Source organism: Microcebus murinus, chromosome 10, assembly GCF_040939455.1.
Source record: "Microcebus murinus isolate Inina chromosome 10, M.murinus_Inina_mat1.0, whole genome shotgun sequence".
NCBI classification, from domain to species: domain Eukaryota; kingdom Metazoa; phylum Chordata; class Mammalia; order Primates; family Cheirogaleidae; genus Microcebus; species Microcebus murinus.
This window is the reverse complement of record NC_134113.1, coordinates 19,194,054-19,219,068: the sequence shown is the minus strand read 5'-3', so window position 1 is coordinate 19,219,068 and position 25,015 is coordinate 19,194,054. Positions and strand designations below refer to the sequence as shown.

General features: G+C 32.9%; 1 protein-coding gene across 3 annotated transcripts in view; it reads right to left on the bottom strand.

The window, feature by feature from the left end:
• Window positions 1–1,716: 1,716 nt before the first annotated feature.
• Window positions 1,717–25,015, bottom strand: part of NUP37 (nucleoporin 37) — a 36,586-nt gene continuing 13,287 nt past the window's right edge. For all 3 annotated transcript variants that reach the window (XM_012772667.2, XM_076007074.1, XM_076007075.1), the window contains 6 exons: window positions 24,271–24,365; window positions 8,527–8,617; window positions 4,505–4,686; window positions 3,945–3,995; window positions 2,484–2,577; window positions 1,717–1,991 (listed from right to left, as the gene is read on the bottom strand). In XM_012772667.2, coding sequence (XP_012628121.1) covers window positions 1,878–1,991; window positions 2,484–2,577; window positions 3,945–3,995; window positions 4,505–4,686; window positions 8,527–8,617; window positions 24,271–24,365 — 627 coding nt within the window. In that variant the 3' untranslated portion in view covers window positions 1,717–1,877. The remainder of the gene's footprint in view (window positions 1,992–2,483; window positions 2,578–3,944; window positions 3,996–4,504; window positions 4,687–8,526; window positions 8,618–24,270; window positions 24,366–25,015) is intronic.

Genomic DNA, 25,015 nt, shown 5'->3' with positions numbered 1-25,015 from the left:
TCTAAGTACAAGACAGCAATTTTCAATTTTCTTTATTTTTTTTGGATGTATCTTGGATGTAACACATTCTTATTAATACAAAAGTCACTGTTGATACTATATGACTTTGGCCTATTCTGATGCTTTTAGGGATCTTTGTCCCATCACAGAGACTGTTAAAGAGAACCATGTAAAAACTCTTTGCCCTTTGCTTTTTCCTTTGTAAGTTCAAAATATGCTTGTAAAGCAGTAAAAGAAATAATTTATATTATTTGCTAATAATATTTCACTGGAATACATAATTGGCTTGAAAACTGCTATGCAATTTTTTCATCTATACTTTAAAGCATGTAAACTGTTGATCCCAAAACAACTACATGATTACAAAATTTCACCTTTTTTTAAAAACATTGCATACCATGTGAGTTGTATTTAACTCAGGCTAGTTTTGAGCCCAGGGCCTTGTGAAGCAAAACCCTGTAGCTGGTTGGTAAAAATCTTATTTGTTGATGTTCTTATTGCTACAATTAATATTGACAATTGAATTCTAAAAATGTGGACTGCATGGCATGTAACTCATGCACAGAACACAAAAAATAACAAATTAAGATTGTTTTGTTTTCATAAAACACCATGGCACCAGAGAAGAAACTTTTTCTAATGTGGCAAGTCAATGTGTTAATTACCTGGAACATTTTCCTATCTCTTAAAGATAATTTTGTTGATTCCATAATTATTATAAGATATTTTATGAATAGAAAACTTGAGTAAAAAATATTTACTGGTATTAAAATAAATTTCTAAATCCTCAAAAATAAGAAATTTACATCTATGAGATAAATCCATAATATTGACACATCTCTGAACTCTGGGAGACACACATTGAGTATTTTCATTCACCTTTATTTAATTCTCACAGCATGAATGACTTCTATCTGTATTTTATAAGAGGAAACGAAGCTTCAGAGAGGGTATTAACTAGCAGGAATGGACAGTTTATAGAAATTTATTTAACTATATACCTGACTGACAAGCAGAACCATGATCTTACACTCTTATGAGTGTATCATGATGTGTCACAAAAAAACACGACATAGCTGTCTTACATAATGCTGGTTTTAGTGATCTTTGAGAGTGTGAACACAGTTCTATTACCACTACGTACCATCTCAAAAACATTTAGGTTTTTTGGTAAGAACAGTGAAGATCCATACAAGAGGGAGGAGTTTAAAAGCACATAAGTTATTTTTCAAGGTAAGCTTTATCCCTGGTGTTCTAAGAAAGTTAAAACATCTAGTCCAAAGGAATTTGCATCTGGTCTAAATGGTTGAGTAACATAGCCATATTTTTAAGAAATTGCAAACCATTTTTTATATTAAATTCAATAATTCCTTATCATTACTGAGGAAGTTACGGCATCCCTACACATACAGACTGCTAAAAAATGTACACATACACATATATACATTCAACGTCTTCCAGAAGGCCCTGAGAGATTTTCTTTCCTTTTGTAAATGTTTGTATTCCTGAGAATTAGGAAAATAGCATATACTCAAAGTATAGAAGATAGGATACACCTTGACTAATCCTTTAATAAAATCAAAAGCATTATTTTTCATTAGTTATTTATTCCCTGTAGCAATGCTGTTGAGTCAATTACACAGTTTTATAAGATGATGAAAATATATATGTGTGTGTATGTATATTCATATTTACACATACAAAGAGAGAATGGAGTAGGAAAATAATTTTTCAAACCATCAATATTTTATTTAACAAAAGCAACAAGTGAGATATTTCTAGAGTTTACAATATATTTGATATAAAAATAAGGAACTCTCCAAAATAGGTACTAAAAATACAAAGTTTATGAACCTAAACTACAAAGAAAATTTATTTTACATTTCAGTCACCCAAAACAACAGTTTGTGGTCTCCTCCAATTGCACACAGTGGGAGAGTTCGATGCCAGGAAAGGCCAGATCCAACGGCTACAGAACCAATGAGGATGGGCTACAATAAAATATGGGAAGAATTAAAGCAGCACAATAAATCCCCCAAATTTACAAATCACTTTCAAAAATAAGAAATGCACTGAAAAATTATCTTTGCTTATAGTGGAAACAGCAGAGGTGAAATATATATTACTTATTTGTAGCAGGCTGGAATAAAGGATACAATCCTTCTGTGAATAACTTCTACAGCCCAGACTCAAACTTTCTTACAGTCCATACCAACCTAGCAATCAAAATTAAATTAATATATTTAAATAAAGTAAAAAATATAAAAGCAATAGAAGAAATAAGAAGCTTTTTACATGAATATTGGCAAAAAAACCCACGAAAAACCTGTTGCCACTGGTGATTTAAATATACAAAAAAGGCTTCTCTTTCAGTTTAAGCAGATGATAGACAAATTTTAGTTACAAATTTGGGGGTTATGGGTAGAAAAGTAAAACACACATACTAAGAAAAATACATATGCAACAAAACATTTCTACATTACCTGAGGGTGTCCTAAATGATGAATTTGAAACTGGCTTGCCATTTTGCCAGGATAACCAGTGGTTGCAAACAAGTTTTCATTAATTGTGGACCACCTAAGAAATAAGAAACCATAAAAATGCATATAGGATTCTACTGATAACTACAAGCTTTTCTCAAACAGGCTATTTATTTTTGCATAAAAGCAATAATTTTAGTAATTCTGAATTTGTTAATATGGCTTTACAATTAGACTGGGAATTCCAGGTTAGTTAGCTATAAGTATTTTCTTATTCTGTGAATATTTATTAAGTGCTTATTGTATGTGTCACTTCATTAATTTCCAAAGTTCCACAAGGTTAACAAAGTCTCTTTCTTATAACCAAAGGACTGTGTGATAGGAGACACAAACAAGGCATCAGACAGATAAAACAGCCATTTTGCCCTTTTAGCAAAGCTATGTGAACCCCTACTTTGTTCAGGGCATAGTATGTCCAACCCCAGGAGACGAGACACAGTTAGTTTAAGGTAGTCATAGCAATCCTTAATAAAAGGAAAGTGTGCCTTCCTTTCTTTTTACTTTATACAATGGAGCATGAGACTATAACTTTGGTATAGATGGAACTCTGGTAGCCATCTTATGACTGTGAAGCAACAAGCCCATGGCCTTGCCTTTTAAAAATGGCAGAGGGAAAGGATGAAAAGGGTCTGAGCTTTTGACATTGATGAGCAGTGAAATGAACCCTGAGACTGTCTCCTCCAAGCTTCTTGAGTAACACTGATCACTAATTTTAAAATGTATATTTGCTCACATCTTTGAAGTAAGCATGCATCTTATAACCTATGGCATTCGTGTATTTAGTCAAATATATTTTATTCTTAATAATGATATTCCCAAGTCCTATAATTCTATTGGGTATATTTTAGATTTGATGAAATATAAAATAAATATTTCACTGGTTTTAGTCTCAGTTATTTGGTTTATCTGTTACTTAAACCAGAAGGCAGCTAATGACTATACTAAACAATAGAATATTATGAAAAATGAATGAAAAACAAAGTACACATGTATGTTAATTAAAGTGAAAAAAGCATGTCACAGATATATACTATTTAGTATGTTTTCATTTAAAGCACAAGTTTATATGCATGAACATGGGTTCACCTACATTTATATCTTTATTAGCACAGAACAATAAGGAAGCATAACTCCAAATTGTTAGAATGGTGCTTATGGAGTGGCAACGAGTTGTTTTTTGTGTTATAACATTTTTGAAAGACAACATTTAGAAAACAAATCAATCCCTTGTCTAGACTAAAAGAAAAAAGCAAAGACTTTGTTGGGAAAGCAAAATAACTACTTATAAAACAATCAGGAAAAAAAAAATCCAGTACAAAGGAGAGGACCGGGAAAGTATTTCAATGGTGGCATAGCACAAACACAAAAAATCAAATTACAACTCCAACAAAAATGGTACACTACCTGAATAGGTAGGCTCGATCCATGTGAACAGGTCTCTTATCTTGAGGATAACTAAAAGATAGTATTTTGCATTTTATGAATTATGTGTTAGACTCAAGTAGAAGAACTTAAATTAAGGTTTAAAGGTAGTTTCGTTTTAAAATACAGAATGCACAATGTACTTAAATTGTAACAAAATTCCAAGTAAGCACTCAGTTAAAATAGATGAAATATGATAAAGACATGACTTAGAAACAGGGCATCATCATTCAACAGGATAGGTGTTTCTCTTCTTTTCCAACATAAGTAAACACATTGCTCAGATCAAAGATTTCTTCCTCTGCATTTTTACCCTGAGTTATCCCCAAAGTAAATCTGCAAAGCATGATTATGTTATGTAAAAGCCCATAGATCTGGCATATAGCTCTGATATGTAAAAATCCATAGCTTTGTCCCTTCTATAGGATAGACTTGTTTTCACTCTACAGTGTGGCCCAGGTATAAAAGGATGGCCCAGTGAGTCATTTAGCAATAGTATCTGATTTTTTTGTAAGCCATAGACAAATATATTAAGGAAGTACCTGGACCGAGTAATATCCCAAATTAACCAATCATTTCCTGCAACAGCTCCAACTTTGAAGGTGTTTTTTAAGCACCAATGTGCTGACATTAATGGCATTTGTTCTGATTCAAGAGACAAAATAGCCTGTTGAGCCAAAAGATCATAAAACCGGATTGTTCCATTCTTCTCTGCAACCATTAGCTGTAAAACAGGAAAATAAAGGAAATTCAACCACATATCTCACTAGCTAAATCTGAGCAGTAAGCAGAGATTCAATATTATACAGTGAAATATAAACATTTTCATATACAGGTTGTGCAACTTTAATCTGAAATCCAAAATGCTCCAAAATTTGAAACTTTTTGATGAGCACTGAGATAATGCCACAAGTGAAGAATTGCACACATAAGTACTTAACATAAACTTTGTGTCATGCACAAAATTATTAAACATATTCTATAAAATTATCTTCAGGCCATGCATATAATGTATATAAAACATAAATGAATTTGTTTAGACTTGGGTCCCATCCCTAAGATATTTCAATATGTATATGCACATTTTCTCAAATACAAAACAATCTAAAATCTGAAACACTTCTGGCCCTAAGCATTTCAGATAAGGGATATTCAACCTGTATTACAAATGGAAGATGAAATGTAAAGGAAGTAAGAGGAGGTTATTTAAAAACCTCATTTATCAAATATAAGAAACCCTAGAGAAAACTGACAAAAGAAAGACTCAAGAAGGTTAGATACAATTTTAAATGATGATATATGGTCATTAGGAAGAAGAGATCTAAAAAATCATTCTGAAAAAAGTTACCTTTATTTTAATTACATTGTCTAGAACTGCAGTCCCCAATCCCTAGACAGTGGACTAGTATTGGTCTGTGGCCTGTTAGGAACTGAGTTGCACAGCAGGAGGTATGCAGAGGGTGAGCCAGTGAAGCTTCATCTGTATTTACATCTGCTCCCCATTGCTCTCATTACTGCATAAGCTCCACCTCCTGTCAGATCAGCATGGCATTAGATTCTCATAAGACTGTAAACCCTACTGTAAACTGCACATGTGAGGGATCTAGGTTGCATGCTCCTTATGAGAATCTAATGCCTGATGATCTGAGGTGGAACTGAGGTGGTGATGCTAGCACTAAGGAGTGGCTGCAAATACAGATTATCATTAGCAGAGAGGTTTGACTGCACAATAAATGTAACCCACTTGAATCATCCCAAAATCATAATCCCCTCCACATCTGATCCGTGGAAAAAATGTCACTCATCCCTGGTGCCAAAAAGGTTGGGGACTGCTGGTCTAGAGAGTCTAGAAAGTTAAGTATGTATCTCTCAACAGAGATAGAGTTATGTGTTACACATCCTTATGCAATTTAAGTTTGTATCCAGAAGAGAAGGCAGCTTGGCATAACAAAGAGCATAGACAGGCCTGGGTAGCAAGGCTGCTTCTTCCACTTAAAAGCTAAAGTACTCTGCCATGTGACTAGCAGCTTTCTCATTTCCAAAATGGAGATGTGAGGATAATAATAGCTATAGGCTTGTTGTGATGATTAAATGAGTAATGTTTGACATATAGTAGCCGCTTACTCAGAAGTAGTACTATTTCTTCAATATTTCCTTTATTCCAAGATACTGATTTAAGATGTTCAACAAGTTTGATTTTAATCCACCTATGAAATACTTTATCAAATGCAATTAATTATAAGATAAATCTTCATTTTACAAAATAACAAAATGTGAAAAAAACTTGTTTTTTTGACTCAAGGAAGTATGATATTAGGATACTCGTTTGTGGTAGAAAAGATAAAGAGACTGCTGTGAATATCTAAGTGCACGAGTAGCTGATGCTCAAACAAAATACTCTGAAAAATTCTCTACCTCTTCTATACATTCTTACTTTTTAAGAATGTTCTTTTAATTCGGTTATGTTAACTTAAAAACATCCCTGAAGGTATAAAGTAGCAGTGGTAGACTGGCAACAATGTGGGACTTGGCATCAAAAATTCTGGGCTTTTACCACTTTTTTGAGTGACTTGCAGTCTGCCTTTTTCTTATCTGTAAAATGGGGGATAACTGTATCAGATTCAAAAGTTACAATATGGCTAAAGTGTGATTATACTTTAGGAAAGCATTTTTGTAAAAAGTACTTTTATAAACATAAAAATATTGTTACTATTTCTAATAGGTCATCTCTGACAGGGTTTTTGGACATCATTCTATTACTCATCTAAGAGTCTTTTATTGAGCATCTCTATGTATGTATAATATACAAATTATATTATACATACATATATAGTCAATTTATTAATGGTAGTTAGGTATTATAAAGTTGCTGTGAACAATGAATTAGTGGATATTGAACCATTGTTCCTAGGTGAAATACGAAGTTAGGTTCCTGCTGGCCTCTGGTCACATTTTTGATGACTGATCAACATATAACTTTAAAAAATTGTGCTTCTGTTTAAAGGCACCTTATTATATATATTCATTAACACAGACCTCATAACCAAAAGCACTATAATTCATGCCTGAACAAAACTTATCTAACACATATATTTTCTTCATAAGGCACATCACAGCCTTCTCATGCTTAGGAACACTAGATGGAACTTCACTACTATGCTTGGGGGCCATTAAAATCACTGGCAAAATCACCAACAAAAAGCACCAAAATGTGAAAAACATGACACTAAATAGACCATAAGAAGTACACTTATTTACAGTATGAGATTTAAAACAAGAAGCCATAGTGTTATCTTGTTTGACCTTAGCTGGGAATGCCCACATTAGCTGAGTCAAATTTTTTGTTGCTCTGCGCATGTCTGGGACTAAGAAAGTGCTGTGATTTTTGATTTTAGAGTTATCAATAAATTTTAGGTGATTCACAAATATAAAATCTGTGAATAATGAGGATTGACTATAAACACATGCATGTAAAACATTACAAGAGCTAAGGAAAAGAGGGATTGGAGTTAAAAGGTATAGGTAATGGATTCACACATTTAGAAATAAAAGGTGTGAAGAAGACAGTTTAAAATTTAAAGGAGAGGTGGAAGAATGTAATTGCTGAGAGCAAGAACTGTGGTGCCGGGCTGCTTGGGTTCAAATGCCAATTCTTCCACCTACTAGCTGTGTGACCTTGGGTAACTTATTTAACTTCTCTGAGCTTTGGTTTCCTTATCTGGAAAACAGAGATGATCACAATACCTATCTCAGAAGGTTGCCATGAGGACTAAATGAGCTAATACATGTGAAATGCTGACAATGGAACTGGCATAGATAAGCACTATGTGTTTGCTATGATTAATCAAACTTAACTTTTTGTGCAAATCTGGGGACAAAATAGAGTCAACAGAGAAAAAGTATGAAGACATTAGAGCGCTGTGAAAGAAGGGTGCCTTAAGGAACTGGCATGAGCTCTAGAGAACAGCTGAAACATTAACTTTAAGAAAAATGAATGTGGTAACTTCTCAGATTCTAGGGAAAATAAAATAAATACAGTGATGTCCAAGAGAAGATACCTGCAAATGAGAGAACTCTTGTTGAAAGACTCCTATCTTCCCAATGAAGTAAGAATTAAGGTGATAAAAACCTTATAGTGTTTTTTTTGAATTAATATTTTACAAAGCTCCACCTTCAATAGGAATTGAACACTACTACAGCTAAGACAAATTTGCCTTATGCCACTAATGCTTTTCGTTTATACATTATGGCTCTCAAGTGTGGATGTAACTCTTTTTTAAACTGCATACTGCTAGTAGATTGAGCATCAGACTCTGTAGTCTATCAGAGGTCAGGAAAAGTATACTCTGAATAAATGCCATTTACGGATGATGACTGTCAAATAAAAACTTTAACAATTATGGAGAAATTTTTAAAGTACAGATTTCTACACGAATCCAAATGCATTTATACAATTAGTATCTCTGAGGTAGAAAGTCATTGAGTTTTCTCCTCTATGTGTGTATGTATTATATCAGAATATATCTTTTTGGTCTGATAAAAGAAAGCTGTTATAAATAATAACCTTAAAAGTTTCCTCAGGATGCCAGCATACACTCATGCCAGGGGAATGAAGAACAAAATGAGCTGTCTGCACTCCTTCCAAGTTCCAAATCCTAATAAAAGAATAGGAGTATAATGTTAAATATTCTTGATATATCACTACTAAAAACACGAAATTTCCATGAATTTATTCAAAGCTATTAACTACAGATTATAAGACAGACATTTGTACTTAACATATATTTTTTAAAGAAAATTATAACGCTGCTTTTAGAAAACGTGAAAGTAGTATGAAGAATTTAAGTTTCACCATACTCAATGACGGAAAAAAAGAGTAACACATTTTCTAACTAATCTAATGCAGCAACATTGTCACACAGTGATCAAATTAAATTATTTATATTTGTAGGTCACTAATCAGGTTGCATTCCTACTTTAGTGTGGTCATTTCAATTAATAATAATTCCTGCCAGGGGTGCTTATGAAACACACACACACACACACACACACTACCCCCATTTTCAAAATAACATATAGTGACATAGCTCTTTTCCATATTGCTTATTCCTTCTACCTTTTTGTTTCTTTCCCAGTGGCTCCTTCCTATTCATACCTTTTCTGATTTGGCTTACTCCTCCAGTTTTCTCTCCCCAAAGTGGGCATGCCTGATAACTACTAGATTAAAGGTGGGTTGAAAGAACAAGCACTTGGTTCTTCTTCCTCTTGCTCTCCACAATAGTCACAAATCCACAGTAACAGGACCAGGTTACTCATTGACATGGATCTCCATATCAAATGCTTCCTCAGTCCCAGAGGGGATCAAGACTCAGAAATCCCAGTCACGGCACTTTTCTGTGAGAATTGTTATCCCCCACCCAGACTGCTTGTTTTCAGTTCATTCTTTACACTCAGCCACTGCTATACTGTACTGGCACAGAGTGTGGCACAGAGTTAGCATAGCAGGAGACAGAAGTCAGTGGGTGGTTAGCACAGTGCCCAGAGAATTATGGTCCCAAGAATTGAACACATTCATTAGAATGGCTTGGACTTTTTCTTCTAGGCTTTATAGTTCATATCTCACTAGGGACCAAAAAAAATTTCAAGAAACTTCAGGAATATATTTTCAATGTCTAGGAAAATTTATTTCAAAGAAAGTAGACATTTATTGGACAATGCTACTATTTTGTGCCAAACCACATTATTTCAAATATTTTTCTTCTTTGTAGAAATTACAGGGTCCCTATATCTTTTTTTTTTTTTTTTTTTGAGACAGAATCTCAATCTGTTGCCTGGGCTAGAGTGCCGTGGCACCAGCCTAGTTCACAGCAACCTCAAACTCCTGGGCTCAAGCGATCCTCCTGCCTCAGCCTCCCGAGTAGCTGGGACTACAAGCATGTGCCACCATGCTCGGCTAATTTTTGCTATATATTTTTAGTTGGCCAATTAATTTCTATTTTTAGTAGAGACAGGGTCTCGTTCTTGCTCAGGCTGGTTTTGAACTCCTGACCTTGAGCGATCCTCCCGCTTCGGCCTCCCAGAGTGCTAGGATTACAGGCGTGAGCCACCATGCCCGGACCATCCCATATCTTGAAACATCATAGTTACATATAAACTAATATAACTGTTTTTCAAAATGATTATCTATTTGATCAAATAACTTAGAAGCATAGTCTTTTCTCTTGCCAAATCAATACTTTTCATCTGTATTTACTATACAAGGGTGACAACTACAATTTAATTAAAAAGGAGATCATATTTACCAAGAGTTTATGCAATTGTGTTTCATTCCCTACATTGAATGAGATTATTAATTATGGCAACTGAATTTTTTTTCTCTATTGATTTTTACATGATAAAGTGTTGGGTTAGCATTTACATTACTACTATTGAAATAGTGGGAATTTGTCTTAAAAATTCAGCGAGTTCCATGAGAGGATGGTTTAAAATCTCTAATCTTTTGATCTTATTCTAATATGTATTTGATTTTTGTTGGCTATTACATAAATTGAATGAATATAATATATACCAGAATATTTTCATTATTTTTTTCCTTTCAAATGATGGAGACAAAAGAGGTGGGACAGATGAATAAGGGTATTATATAAAAAAGGTCAATTAATGAAAATTACACCTAATTTTTAAACAGTATTTTATCCTGAATAGAATCTGACATTTAAAAAAAAAACTGATTTAATAAGGAGGTTGATACAGATTACTTTTCAAGGGACTAGGAGAAAATAACTTATGGTTTATAATTATATGCATATTCAGTAATTCTCAGTTGTTGCATAATCCAAAGACCAAATATGCAAATAAAACAAATTGGGCTGAAATGAGTTATCCTAACTAAATTAGCAACAGATGATACAATTTAAGTTGTTAAGTCTTACTTCCCTTTTTGATAGAGTCCATAATTAAGTCCTTCTCAAATCCTTTTGTGGAGCTCAACTCAGTTTTTTGTGTTTTTACTACATGGCTCATCTAGTTAATAATAGTTATATCAGATAAAGTCACATTCATTTTTTGATAAATTTTTGTTAAGTATACATACATGATAAAAGTACACATATCTCAAATGTACAATTCAGAGAGAATAAACTCAGAGAATAGCATCCAAATCAAGAAACAGTATTTCTAAAACCCCAGAAGTCAAATTAAGTTCCCTTCCTGTCATATTTCTTTGCTCTCTCACAAAAGGTACCTGCTATCCTGACTTCTAACACCACAGTTACTTGTGCCTGTTTTTGAACATCAAAAAGTGATGTTCATTTTCATATGTTATGTATCTTCTTGGTTTGGCTGTTTTTACTCATTGTTAGGTTTTGTGAGATGTACCAACATTGCTGCATGTTGTAATTTGTTCATTCTCATTGTCTTACTTAGTATTCCATTAATTAAGTACACTGCAACATATTTATTCATTTTACTGCTGACAGATATTCAGGTTGTTTCCAATTTTTGATCATTACCAATAATACCGCTATCAACCTTCTTGCATATGTCTTTTAGTGAACAGAGATACCCACATATTATTCCATTTCCCCATTATACACACACACACACACACACACACACACACACCCCTATCTGCTGGGTACATACCTAGGCATGGACTTGCTAGATCACAGCTTACAAATATGTTCAAATTTAGCAGGTAGGTAATGTTAAACAGTTTTCCAAATTGGCTACACCTCATATTTCCTTTTTTCCTCTAGTATTTCTTTTTAATTACCAATGGAGAAAGCCAAAACTTTCTCTTAATTTTCTGACAAAGGCAATCTTAAAACAATCATCGGAATGGCAAAAGATCCAGCTTTTCAGGCGGTCTTACTTTGTAAGGTAGACTTCCCAAATCATCTTTTTCTTGTATTTTGTTATTTTCATATAGCTATATATGAATTAATTTGTATAAGTTTCAAAAGGTAGTAAAAACAATGTATAGTAGCTCTTTTAATTGATCCTCTGACAGATTCTTCCTTTTTCCCTCTGTAGAACTGACAAGAATGAGATGATTATTTCCTAATATGCCCGCATGTGCATTTGTAATATGTTTACCAAGAGGAAATATAGGCTCTTTGTATGTGATGTAAAACCATGTATTACATATTTAATATTATATAAACTGACAAAATATGAATGTGAAAGAGCTATTTCAATGAAGCTAAGTTGATGGCAACTAACTAAAGATATATTTACAAAAGAAAAAAGCTCTTAAATTAGGTACATGTGACCATTATAAAAGATTAAACAATAAAAATCATAAAAACCTACATATATTCTGAATTAAGGCTGCTTTAGACTGTTGTTTTCATTGCAGACAATGTATTACGGTTGTGGTTCATATATAGAAAGAGGTCCAATGCCAATCAATGGATTCATAACTTAAGGAAAAAAACATTGTCCTAATATCAATAGTGGCAAATGATTTTTCATATATATGTTGTATATTAAAATAAGGTATGTGGGCATTCTTTTAAAATGATTTCCTGAGTTTACTGACATTTTGTTATCTAACAAAACTACAGGTCTAGACCATAGTAGATAAAAGTGCTTCTACTACAAGAGAGAAAAAAGTCAAAATTTGGAAATTCAGGTTTTAATATTTCCAAATTTATTTGCCAATAAATTTACTTGTTTATAATAAAAGAAAATTACCTACAAATCAACTGCAACCACAAAAGCATACTTTTCTGTGCATCATAGAGAGAGAAAAGCTTTCAGGTCATAGTCTTTGTAATAAACATAATAAAACACATGAAAAGATTACAGATCATTTATAAAAGCATAAAAGTATGGCATAAATGTTATCCGGTTAAGTTAAAACCAGGAGCTATATGAAATGTACATATGTACATATTTAAATATCTGCAAGGGAAATTTCAAAGGAAAAGCTTTTAAGGTGAAGTTAATCTGCTGACGTTAAGAAGCCAATACAGGGCAATCAAAGCCAATCAAAAGGTACTGGGTAATTATAGCGTCACTTCTCAAGTGAATAAAATGATACTTTTGACCCAATTTGAACTACAATTATAATGAACATCCCTACCCCTCCCAACATTTTGGTCCTAAATAGAACTCTTAGATTTAGCTGTAAAATAAAGAGATGAAGAGCTATCTAGATCTAAGATTATGAATTATATTTATTTTACTTTTAGTAGTTTATTGCTAAAATTATTGCCTCATTTCAGGCTGAGTGCTTAATGTTCCAGCAGAACATTAAGTATCCCTACCATATGGTATTTAAATGTTATTATCCCATTTATTAATAAAAAGGTCTCATAAATTGAGTGTTGGCATATTGGGGATATCCTAGGTATTCTCAAAGGTCTTTTAAACTGACAATTAGTAGAGGGAAATGTTCTGAGAATTCAAAAGGAAATTTCCTGGGTAATACTCTGTTCTTTTTATTTGTTTGTTCTCCATTTTTAATTGGCAGCCCATTGTCTGCTTGGGAGTTCATTGTAGAAGGCAATTTCTGCTACCAAATGTTTTTGACAACACAGACAAAAGAAGGAATGGATGATATTAAATGACACATCTGTATCCATTTGGTCCTCTCTAATTGGTAAAGCAAAAAATACAAACCACAATCTTTCTAAAAGAAATGACTGGATCACATGAATCAGTGTATTTTGATTAATTAAATATGAAAACAAGAACAAAGTAATAAAGAAATGTTATAAGAATGAGAAGGCACTTTACAATGTTGCTGGGTATAGGAAAGGGACCTCCAATGTTCTTAGACAAGAAACATCAGTTTTCACTGAGTTTATCATAGCAAAATGAGAATCTTCACTCTCATTTCCAAATAATTAATCACTAAGTTACTCATCATGCTAGGGATGATTCAAGGAAGGGTAAGTCATGGTATATTTCTTTAGTAAGTGAGCACACAGAAAGGAAAGTGAAACAAATTATAGAGGTAGGCAACCACTGAAAGCACAAATCTAGGGATTAAGTTGATGAATCTTGATAATACATATGGTAGGACAGAGTGGTGAATAAACTTTGTTTATGGCTCAGACCATGGAGGACTTTGACTACTATGTAAAAGCCTTAAAAGTAAAGAAAACAAAATGACATGATAGTTGAAAGAAAAAAAATTTGTAAAGGGTATTTTCAGTATGCATCAATGTTTCAAATACATTCAGAAAATAAGATTAGACTAATCTTTTCTTAACACTCGAGACTACTGAGCAAATAGATAGTAGTAGCAGTAGCTTTAATGTACTAGAAGTATGAATGATAAAAGAAATGGATTATTAGAAGTTTTACTGACCAGAGTAAGAAGAATTAAAAGGCTAAAAATGAGATAATTACATATACTTATTATTTTACCCTCCAATAATTCAAAGTGAGTCAAAAACAAAGTTGATAATCAAAGGCTTTGTGTACTTTGTGGGGGGAGAGGGAAAGGAGAAGGTAGCCTTTTTCAATCCTAACACTAATAAAACAACTATACCACACAAAATATAATCTATTGTACATCTTCATGAAGCCTTGCAGAGGATAAAAAATCTTATAAACTTATACACTGTTGCTTCATTTTGATTCCTTGAAATTATAAACAAATTCAGCAGAAACAAGTTTATTATCACATAGGTGAAAACCTATCTGAGACTACCCCAGAGGAGAATTGTTAACATCTCATTTAACTTATATAGACATTTAAATATTGAAGGATGGGAATTGTGAGAAATTTTGTCACACTTAGAAATAAACCTCAAAATTAAAACTTCAACTGCAAAGAAATACCACATGGTAGTTTTCAAACATATCATATATAATGATTTAACATTTAAGGAATTCAGAGTAGAAGGACTTTAACTAACATAAACCTAACACAAACACCAGTAATACTACCCAGGAAATATTAGCATTTCATTTTTTCCAAGAAAAATTTTGATAAACTTTACAAGTTAAAAATGTGACCATATGCTAAATACTAAAGCTATAAATGAGGGAATGTATTCCTTACCATTCACATCAATGGACCTTAAAAATATACTTAAAAAATGTTTATGGACATAATTTCCATTTATACAATTCACCTAATGTAACTACATGAGGGCCACATAAAGCAAGCTTAAGTTACTGTAGTCACTGATCTACAAGGGCACACAAGAAAGAAGGAAGTGTTGAATACTAGAGAGTGGTGTTAGCAGTACAAAATCATGAATTCTTTTAAAGACACAGAAATGATGGGCAAATTCACACCTAGTGGGTACAATGCACACTATCTGGATGATGGACAAACTTATAACTTTGACTCAAATTACACAAAAATAATTCATGTAACGAGAACATTTGTACCTCTGTAATATTATGAAATAAAAGAAAAAAATAAAGATACAGAATACTTATGTTCCATTCCTGCAGGTAAAGTATTACCAAGCTCAATACAACCTATCAATTTTATTCTATTCTCAAGGCTTTTGTTAGAATTATGCAATAATTGATTTTGATTCAAAATGTTACAAAAAATTACAGGGAATTTTAGAAGACAAGCAGGGAACTTTATTTCCTGAATTATTTAACCATAATGTTATAATGAATAATATAAATTGTCCTGATTTTACCTTTTACTTGGAATTATTTAGGCACACATTATGTGCTTCTAAATGTGGATTACTGCTGAAGGAATGTTGCATTGGCCTACCTTCAGAAGGGTTTCAATCCTCTTTGTTCTTTTTCCCCGAAAGGACTATTTTTAAATGTATCACACATTTTGTGATCCCATTTGTGGTATGGGAGGAGGAGGAACACTCCCTCTGAATTATGGATCTTAAAGACTCTCAAATGTATATAAACAGTGGTAATATGGAAAAATAAACTAAGCTAATATGTGGTACACTGCAGATATTTAATAAACATCCTTTTTCCTCTTGTAACATTATTCAAAAAAACTATACTATTGGCTTAGTGAATCACTTAGGTAATTTGGTATTCCCTTATCCAGTGATTTGGTTACATTTCTAAAAAAGAAAATCTTATTCTTTATTTTTAATACCTCACCCCTTCTTCCATTCTTTTAAAAAATGATTCCAGCCATAACATGACAATGATAAATATTCCGTGTTTATACAGAAAGTGAATGGCACATTATATGCCTCTATTAGATTAGTCTTAAACTAAGAATTTCCTGGTTTCTAAAAGTCAATTTTCCTTTACCATAAACTTTTATCTAATATTTCAAAAGATTATTGAGGTGTGAGGAGGAGAAAGAAAGGGATTATTGACCTCTGTTGTAGTTACGGTGGGTATTGAGTCTTCTATTTCTTTTGTATCCCACATAGTACTAAATATTGGCTACACTAAACACGTTTAATGAATACTTGTTGATCTGACTTGTTCTTACAGCATGGTACTGTTTCTAATATAAAAGAACATCTGTTATTTGGCACTGACTGGGAATAAGATGTTCTGTGTTAGTGTGTTTTTAAAATAATAAGCTTAACCCATTAAATACTTAAACATCGCTTTTACCTTCTTTTGGAGGTAGGAGATAATAAATCTTTCTAAATGAATATGCACCTCTTTACCTTTCAAATATTAAAACAATTTTTGCCAAGCAATATGGAGATAACTTAAAGTGATACAAGTGGATCTACCATTTGATCCAGCAATCCCATTACAGGGCATCTACCCAAAAGAACAAAAGTCACTCTATAAAAAAAGACACTTGCACTCGAATGTTTATAGCAGCACAATTCACAACTGCAAAGATGTGGAAACAACCCAAGTGCCCATCAATACATGAGTGGATTAATAAAATGTGGTATATGTATACCATGGAGTACTATTCAGGTATAGGAAACAATGGTGATATAGCACCTCTTGTATTTTCCTGGATAGAGCTGAAACCCATTCTACTAAGTGAAGTATCCCAAGAATGGAAAAATAAGCACCACATATACTCACCAGCAAATTGGTTTCACTGGTCAACACCTAAGTGGACATATAGGAATAACATTTATCAGGTGTCGGGCGGGTGGGGGTGGGGAGGTATATACACACATAATGAAACGATGTGCACCAACTGGGGGATGGACACGCTTGAAGCTCTGACTCGAAGGGGGCAAGGACAATATACGTAGCCTTAACATTTGTACCCCCATAATATGTTGAAAAAAAAATAAGTAATTTTAATTAAAAAAAATTTTTTTTTGCCTTCTTTTGATGATGCTGGGTGATAACTACGAACATCAGTATTTGTACTTTCCTGTGCATATGAATATATAAACACACACATAACATACAAAGAGACAAACCATAGTATTTATATCATCCTGTGTATGTATATGTGTATACATAATTATTTACGTAAGTATATGTATGTTTGTATGTCATAGAGATGATGAGGGACCATAAAGAAAATGGTATAGAACATGAGGCTGAATGATAAGCAACCCCATGATTTACTTGGGAATTTCTTTGATTAAACACATCTGTCAGATGCTTTTTCTTTTGGTAATGGCACCTTTTTTTTTTTTTTTTATGAAGATGCAGTGACAGATACAATAGTTGAATTCACCCCTTCAGCCACTCACTCACTGCATACCTACTGGAAGGGCATTCTTTTAACTTCTGTGATGACCTTTGAGGCAATACAGCAAGGCTGACACCACAAAATACCTTATTAGCATTTTGTCCAAAGCAATCTACTTCCTAAATTACTCTCCCCATCCTCTAGAAAAGTCTGTCTCTCAGCAGCATTCAAACTCTGTTACTTAGGCCTTCCTGATACCATGCAACTCTCTGTGGTAGCTTGCATTTATTTTTCTTCCCCATCTGAATAACTGGGCTAATGGAGTGTGAAGAAGGAACATGACATCTTGAGGAGGGGGGGAAAAGGGCATTTATTAAAACCTTAAAATCTGTACCCCCATAATATGCCGGAAAAAAAAAAAAAAGAACTGGTACTAGGTGTTTTGGTAAGAGTATCTCTAAAAAGCCATAAATTTCTTCACTAGCAAAGACGATGACACTTCTATTAATATAAACATGACTCTAAGTACAAGTCTATCAATTTTATTTAGCCCTACATAATACTTTTGATGAAAACAGGTAATACAAATATATGCTTTTTCAATAACATAACAACACAAAAACTTCTTAAAGAACCTTAAAGTAGAAACAATACACTTTAGCACTTAAAAAGGGAATAAGAGTACTGTAAAAGGGGACTAAGAAGAGAGCCTACCATTTAAGGTCTCTGAGGATTAAATGAGTTAATTCATACAAACTGCTCAGAATAGTGTCTGGTCACATATCATTATCTAAATCACTGATTCTTAACAAGGGAAGGTTCCAACACCTAAGTGGGCATTTTTGGTTGTCCTAATGATTGGGGTGCCACAACCATTTAGTGGATGAAAGCCTGTGATGTTAGTCATTCTACATGACTTTTGAACGACAGAGCAAACTTCACAGACTCATCAAAAGGTGGGGACATTTCAAGAGAGGAGACCTTTTCTGCAATCTTTGTCAATACTTCATTCCATGGCAAAACAGAGAATTATTTTGATACTATACATATAAAAAATGGGTGATTTGCAAAAATATTTTCCTTCATTTTTTCAATCTAACATCCTGTAATTTGTCTTGCCATATGATCCCTATTTTAACAGTATTCCCCTTTTTCTCTTTTCAAATTTAATTTTGTTCTATTACTACTAATATGAGATTTTATTCTAAAAATTTTGATTTGCTCAGGGATATTACACTGTAGAACTCCAGATGGCACTATTTACATTATACTCTATGCAAACTATTAAATCCCTGGAACTATGCATCCTGGAAGCCTTGCCTCTGCCTTACATTTTCCTGTTACCTTATTTATCTGATATCTAATCTTATTCATTATAAAGAAGGACAAAACCTATTTCACTATGTTTTCATATGTAGTTATATCTGAGCATATACACACTGCTCTGTTTTTCTATAACAATTTGTTTTCCTTTTATATAAATGTATAATACAATTAAGGTACTATAATAATGTACCTTATTATAATTATACATTTTGAAGCCTATACTTTTTATGAGTTTGATTTAAGAATGTATGATAGGCATTATGTTTGTCACAAAAGGTGGTATTGGGACTGATAACTGCTGACTTAAACGAGAACTCATTTTCTTATAAATTTTCATAGATCATAGAATGCTGAAACTAGATGGAATCTTAGTTAAAATTTAATCTATCTTCTTCTATAATAGCATTTCATATTATGAGTAGCACCTTGGTTCACAGTGTGAATCTCTATTCTAGTTGATTCAGAACTTGGCATTTTTCAATAAAATACGTAGATTTCATGAACCTATTCAGGGACAGATTGTTTTGAAAAGGTGTTTCTAAGGCCGCAAATCTGCTAGCTGATTATAATATTGTGTTTCTCTTGGAAACATCAAAGTTGAACATCAGAAAATATGCATAGATCAAAATACTGAAGTTATTTTAAAATTTATTTTTCTAAATAGGCACTGGGTCAGGAAGATATAGTCCTTCTGCTCTACATAGCACAGACTATTAGGAATACATCTTGTAAGACTGCTTCTATGATATAATCTCTTTTGTTATATGTATATATAATAATGTAATATTGTTTTGCATAGAGTATAGCTGCTATAATGTTTTACATATTTAAGCTTAGCATTTTTTTAAATTGTGGTAGACCATAAAATTGACTATTTTAATCATGTTAAGGAATACAATTCAGGAGCATTTAGTACATTCATAATGTTGTGCAATCATCACCACTATCTAGTTCCAGAACATTTTCATCATCCCAGAAGGAAACACCACTACACCCAGTAAGCAGTCACTCCTATTCTCTCCTTCCCCTAGCTCTTGGCCACTGTAATCTTGCTTTCTATCTCTATGGATTTGCTTATTTTGGAGGTTTCATATAAATTGAACCATAGAGTATGTGGCCTTTTGGTCTGGCTTATTTGACTTAACATTGTTTTCAAGGTTCATAAATGTAGGATATGTGAAAACTTCGCTACGTTTCATGGGTGAATAAAATTCCAATGTATAGATGTTAACACATTTCATTTATCCATTTATCCATTGATAGACATTTATGTTATATACACCTTTTGGCTACTGTGAATAGTGCTAAGAATATTCCTTTTACAAGTTTTTGTTTGAATACTTGTTTCTAATTTTTTGGGGGGTATGTACTGGAGCGTGAAATTGATGGGTCACATGGTAATTTCATATTTAACTTTCTGAAGAACTGACAAACTGTGTTCTACAGTGATTGCACCATTTTACGTTCCTATCTGCAAAGTTTAAGGGCTCCAATTTTTTCCTTCACATTCTTATGAGCACTTATTTTGCGATATTTTTTTTTATAATAGCTATAGTAGTGTGTGTGAAGTAGTGTCTCATTATGGGTCTGATTTACATTTCTCTAAGGACTAATGACATTCAGCATCTTTTCATGTGCTTATTTTTCATTTGCATATCTTCTCTGTAGAATTGTCTATTCAAGTCTTCTGTCCATTTTGTAACCGGGTTGTCTTTTTGTTGTTGAGTTAAAAGAGTTCATACATTCTGGATGTAAGACTTTTATCAGATATACGACTTGCAAATATTTTTTCCCATCTGAGAGTTGTCTTTTCACTCTCTTGACAGTGTCCTTTGATGGCCCAAAGCTTTTAATTTTGATGAAGCCCAGTTTATTTTTTGCTGTTACTTGTGCTTTTGGTGTCAAATCTAGGAAATCACTGACAAATTCAAAGTCATGAAAATTTGCTTTTATGTTTTCTTCTAAGAATTTTCTAGTTTTAGCTAGATGTTGTTGAGGATTTTTGACTCTATATTTATAAGGGATATTGGTCTGCAGTTTTCTTGTGATGTCTTTGTCTGGCTTTGGTATCAGGGCCTCATAGAATGAGTTAAAAAGTGTTCCTTTCTATTCTATTTTTTAAAAGTATTTGAGAAAGATCGATGTTAATTCACCTTTAAATGTTTGGTGGAAGCATCTTGTTCTGGGTTTTTCTTTGTCGGGAGGTTTTTGATTACTGATTCAATCTCTTTACATGCTATAGGTCTATGAAGATTTTCGATTTCTTCTTGAGTTGCTTTTGGCAGTTTTTGTGTTTCTGGTAATCTGTCCATTTCATTTAGATTATCTAATTTGTTGGTATATAATTGCTCATAATATTCTAGTAGAATCCTTTTCATTTCTCTAAGGTTGGTAATGTCCCTGCTTTTTCTGATTTTACTAGTTGGAATACTCTGGTTTTTTTCTTTTTCTAACTAAAGGCCTTGTTAACTTTTTTATCTTTTAAAAGAATAAATTTTTGGTTTCATTGATTCTCTTTTGTTTTTTATTATCTGTTTTTTTTTTTTAATCTCCCCTGTAATCTTTGTTATTTTCTTCCTTTTGCTAGCTTTGAGTTTGTTTATTTAGTTAGTTCCTTAAGGTATAAAGTTAGGTTATTGATTTGAGACCTTTCTTTTTTAATTTAGGTGTTTATAGGCTACAAATTTCCCTCAGAGCATTGCTTTTGCTACATCCCATAAAGTTTGTATGTTGTGTTTTGTTCTTATTCATCACAAACTATTTTCTAATTTTCCTTGTGATTCTTAGACTCACTGGCTGTTTAAGAGGGCAATACTTAATTTCCACATATTTGGAGATTTTTCCAGTATTTCTTCTGTTTCTAGTTTTATTTCATTGTAGTCTAAAAAGATACTTTATATGATTTTAATTTTTAAAAATTGATTGAGAATTAAATGTTTTGAGGTCCAACATATGGTTTATTCTGGAGAATGTTCCACGTACACTTGTGAAGAACTTGTGCCAATGTTTGGAGTGTTTTATATATCTGTTAGGTCTAGTTGGTTTATAATATTAAGTTCTCTCTTTCCTTATTTATCTTCTATCTATTCTGTTTTGCATTCTGCATATAAAAATGCAGAATGCATATAAAATGCATGTAAAACCATTCCCAAGATGACACAGGCTTTGACTAGGATCAGACAAGGATTTCATTAATGTACCTTTACTACCAACATGTAGACCCAGTCTATGTTTGGCATTCCTTTAGTATAGTGATAAGTAAGAGTCATTCCTGGGACATAAATGGCTCTTTCCTCTGCCTAAATTGCACATTTGCCATTTGGCTGGTATCTATTTATAGCTTGGCAATTCTCTCCTTCAAGTTAATGAAAATGATTGTACTGAAATATGTTTCTGTTGTAGTCTGTTCCCTCAGAACTCCTCCTTTCCTTTCTTGGTATGAAAGTATATAAACTCACCACTCCTTCTTACTTTAAACTTCTTGTTTTACTTGTATCTTCTGGTTTTCATTTTTGTTTTTTAAATCTTATCTATATTGCTTAGCTTCTGGTCTAAGAGGTTTGGTTTTAATAGCCAATCAGAGTTGTTTACTTCTGGTTTGTGAAGCTTTTGAATTCTAAAAATTTAGCTCCCCAGCTATTGCTATAATGATGTTATACATCAATCCCCAGATCTCAGTGGCTTACAAAAATAGCGTACATTTCTTGCTCATGGGTCTATAAAATGCCAGATGTGTCCATATTTGTTCCCTGTGTTTCTCATTCTGGGATCAGTAGCTATTTAGGACATGTTCATCTTATAGCAGATGACAGAGCACAGGAGGTCAAGTCAAACCAGGTACAATATTTACACTGGCCTAAACAAGTCACAAAGCTAAGCATTATAGGGGGGAAATCTCCTTCCATGGGAGGAAGAAAGGAGAGTAAATATTTGCTGAACAATAATATCAACAACCACAGTCCAGCAAAATGAGATACTAAGGGGCAATGTAGTGACTTTTTCAAAAAGTTAAATTTGTTTAAATTAAAGGACTTGCTCTTAAGTTAAGCCATTTCTAATTTTTAGAATAAAGTCATTTCTTTTATAAAACAGTAATGGTAGAAGGTGGTAAACTTTTAAAATTCTTGTACCTGACAAAATAAAAAGTTGGCAACCTTATGGCAATCTCCAAAATTTTCGGAGAATTTTACTAGTCTACAATAAAATCTCAAAGTCTACTACAAGAAAAAGAAACAGAGTATGGAATGTAATTCTAGGTCTCTCTAGCTGTTGTTCACTATTCAGAGGCTGTTTCTTAGCTTGCAAAGACAGTCATTTTTGTCTTTTGCAGGTTTTATCACAAATGCTTGTGATTAGCAAAGTTCATGTTTTAAAGAACTGAAATGCCATCATTCATTTCTAGTGATCTAATTTTTACCTTAAAAGTGGTCCCATATACTCTTTTGGTTGCTGTACAAACTTGGTTTTGTAATACTTGGCGTCCTAGAATCTTAATGTCATGTTAATCTTTCATGTCTCTGACATGAAAATTTTAACAGGCAGTACATAAAAAATAATGACCTATGACTCTATAACTTTAAAAAGATGAGCTATATTAAGAAGATTAAAAATTTAAAAAGTAGCTAGAAGCTTTACTTCAAATGTGAAGTGATACATATTTAATAGCTTTATATGTATGTAAGTATTAGTAAATACTAATGATTTTCACATAGCTTTAAAACTATGCAAAACAGCTGAGCAGCATTTTTTTTCTTTGCTCACAGTACTGTTAAAGCAAATGAAGCAATTTACACCCCTTTAATGACTGATTCACTCATTTCACTCCTGAATCCTTAGCTTATTTCCACCTGCTACTCTTGCTTTTCATCTTGTTCTTTACTTGTGATATTCTCCAGCTTTAGGCACTATTAAAATTTTACAGCTACCTCATCTATTCTAAACTAGGGGGTGGGGTAGAAGAACAAGATACTAAAATGTATTGTATCTATAGAAAGCTTCAAATAGAGACAGCTGAATTTGTCAAAACACTAAATTTTCTATGAGTCTTATGTAGCAGATGAGATTCACAGTTCATTATTAAACACTAATTTATTACACAGGATCTGTGAAGTAACTTCACAATATGGCAACTTTTATTATCCTACTGATCTTGACCAATACTGGAGAATTTGATCCAATATAGATTTGGATTCCATAAAAATGCAAATCTAAAATAACAGACAAAGAGGACATCCATAAATCAGCAAGAGAAATTTCCATTAGCTGGGATGAGAGCTCAACTGACTGGTTTCAAAACTAAACATGAGTGCCATATCAATGATTTAAATAATGCTTCTTTTTGTGTAACATTTCCTGGGATTTATATAAAAGTTACATTTTCTCTAATTTAAAAAATGAAATTCTCATTAAAATCAAAATTAAAAAATGTGGTTTGTAAAATAAACAACATACCTGCAGGTATGATCATCACTCACACTTGCAATTTCTTGGCCTTCTTTGGGATCAAACACCAAACCATTAATGAAATCTGTATGGCCCTCTAAAATCTGACAGGAGGGGAAAAATTAATAAGAAAACACGATAATAATTATAATATTCCTACATAATATTTTTACTTTAGTGCTTTAAAAGCTTTCAGTGCATGCTTCTTTTCTATAAATATTTCTTAAGCAACTTGCTATTTTTAAAGTATGATTTATACATTCACTTTTTCTGGAAGGTTTATCTTGGAAAGAAGTTGATCATTCAACGCACTGGCTATTAGCTTACTCTTTCTTTTCTAGTATGTATTTCTTACAAAAACACACATACTTTTTTACTGTACCTGTCCTCATATCACCTTCTTTCTCATTTAGTACATAAAACTTGAAGTTAGAGAAACTTTTTAGGAGTATGGAGATAAAATGCTTCTGGACTTTTTACCTTATCCCTGCTGCATACTCACTACTACTTAACCCACACACACAGGATGGGCTTCACCTCCTTACTTTATTTGTTCAACATGACTGTCAGCGCTGGAGACAGCTAGTTGCAATCAGCGCAGAGCCCATAGTCATAGTAAACACAGAAATCCTCTTCTAGATGTAGAAAGAACAAATGAGAAGTTGCAAGGTAGAGGACTATGTGAGCAGGCAAACTTAAATTTGACTAAATCTTTACAGTTGCAATCCTAAATAGGCCCGTCAGATACTTGAAT